Raw genomic sequence first — 1,773 nt, 5'->3', positions numbered from 1 at the left:
AGATTCCTCCCCACACCGACCAGATCATGTCGGATGTCCTCATGGGCACGCCCATTGTAACGCCAGAGGGGGCAGCTCCTCCAGCTGCTGCTGGAGACGGGGGCTTCGAGTTCGGAGTGGACCCCAGCCAGGACCCTGAGCTGGTAGGTGGAGCATGTTCCAACCTAGGGCTTTCATCGCTGCTCCCAGGCGATGGCCCTCCGTATGTCTATGGAGGAAGAAAGGGCTCGACAGGGGCAGAGTACGGCGGCAGATGCCTCCGCTCAGCAAGGAGGTAGTAGGCGGAGCGTAGCACGTTATAGTGGTCATCTGCAACTGTTGCGGAGGGCTCGTTATATTAGGCCCTGCGGGGACGGGTGTGGAGAGCTCCGTTGCTACGCCCCAGATGGATCCAAGGCTTCAGGCTGCTCTGGCTGATGCTGCTGCGGCTGGGGAAGAGGTAGGTCTATTGGTGATGTGGCGGAGGAGTGGTATCGTTGTCTTAGGTTGATGATGAGCTACGTCAAGCCTTGCTATTGTCGCTGCAAGAGTCGGATACCCAACAGAACAGCCAACAGAAAACGGAGGAAGAAGGTAATGGGGCGGAGCTGGTCGTAGGAGCTTGCGATTGTGATGGTAGGACAAGATAAAGAAAAAACGCCTGCTGCTGAAGAGAGCACGACTGCTAAGCCGTCAGCGCCATCGGCTCCTGCGCCGGCTGGTGACGATATGGACGAGGAGTTGAGGAAGGCGCTGATGGAAAGCCTCGAGGATTGGGATGGCGGGTAGTCTAGTTAGCGATCCTTTGGGATGGCGATTTGACTGTGGTGTGGTAGGGAGAAAACTGGTGGTGACGGAGAGGCTCCAGCTGAGAAGAAGCAGAAGCAGGAGCAACCTCCTTCTTCATCATCATCCTCCTCAGCTGCTCAAGGGCCTTCCGATGATGCTGCGATCTTCCAGGTGGGATCTGAGATACCCTCATTTCTGATAGGGGCATTTCCTCAGGACCCCTCCATGGTCGCTGAGCTCCTCAGTGGTCTGCCAGGGGTGGACCTGAACGATCCGAGGATACAGGAAGCGCTGAAGGATCTGCAAGAGTGAGTTGAGCAGGGTGTGGTATGGGGTAGGCCTGATGCTCTCAGGGATAAGAAGGAACCTTCTGATAAAGATGATGATAAGAAGAAACAGTAACTCTCATTGTAGTTGTAATAGACATCGACCGAAATCGAGATGGAGTTTTCGTGAGCATCTTTATTACGAAAATGGTTGAGTTGAAATAGTCAGGGAGGTTGAGGGGCATCATGTAAGAGGTGTATATTACATCAACAAGTGGTGAGGAGTGGAGTGTTATGACCGTTGTATTGTTGGGATATGTCTACGTGCTCGATCACAGGCTGATACAGGACATGAGCTCAGATGGTCATAGTATATGAAACTAGCAAAGTTGATTACATCACACCATGATCAACTTTTTCCTTATGCTACTTGAGAAAGCGAGTTGAAACTGTGTTGGGAGTATGGTTCTAGCAGGGTTTTGCGATACGGAAAAACCCAGGCTTGATTGGAAACTTACATTCAACGTCTTCTAGTTTGTCAGCTCAGGCAGACGAGGTTTTTCTACTTGTGCGGTTGGCTTTGAACCGAACAGGAATTCGCAATCAGAAGAGTAAAAAGTCACAAGATGCCGCTTGAAAGACATTATTTTGCAAATCACTGTTGATAGAATCGCCATAAATTTCCCTACACCGTGACGAGGCTTCGCCAAGAGATACAAACATCAGCTCTTCCCGTAGT

At 51.4% G+C, this 1,773-nt stretch overlaps 1 protein-coding gene across 1 annotated transcript; it reads left to right on the top strand.

Moving 5' to 3' along the window:
• Window positions 1–26: 26 nt before the first annotated feature.
• Pmar_PMAR009653 (26s proteasome non-ATPase regulatory subunit, putative) lies at window positions 27–1,170 on the top strand (the record flags this gene model as incomplete). Its single annotated transcript, XM_002775312.1, has 8 exons — window positions 27–143; window positions 190–274; window positions 342–439; window positions 486–573; window positions 620–764; window positions 816–939; window positions 985–1,076; window positions 1,122–1,170. The coding sequence occupies 8 exons, from the start codon at window positions 27–29 to the stop codon at window positions 1,168–1,170; spliced, it is 798 nt and encodes a 265-aa protein (XP_002775358.1).
• Between the last annotated feature and the right edge of the window lie 603 nt (window positions 1,171–1,773).

This window comes from Perkinsus marinus (genome assembly GCF_000006405.1).
Source record: "Perkinsus marinus ATCC 50983 genomic scaffold scf_1104296955988, whole genome shotgun sequence".
NCBI lineage: Eukaryota > Perkinsozoa > Perkinsida > Perkinsidae > Perkinsus > Perkinsus marinus.
Note: the sequence above shows the minus strand (reverse complement) of the source record. Positions and strands in the feature narration are given on the sequence as shown.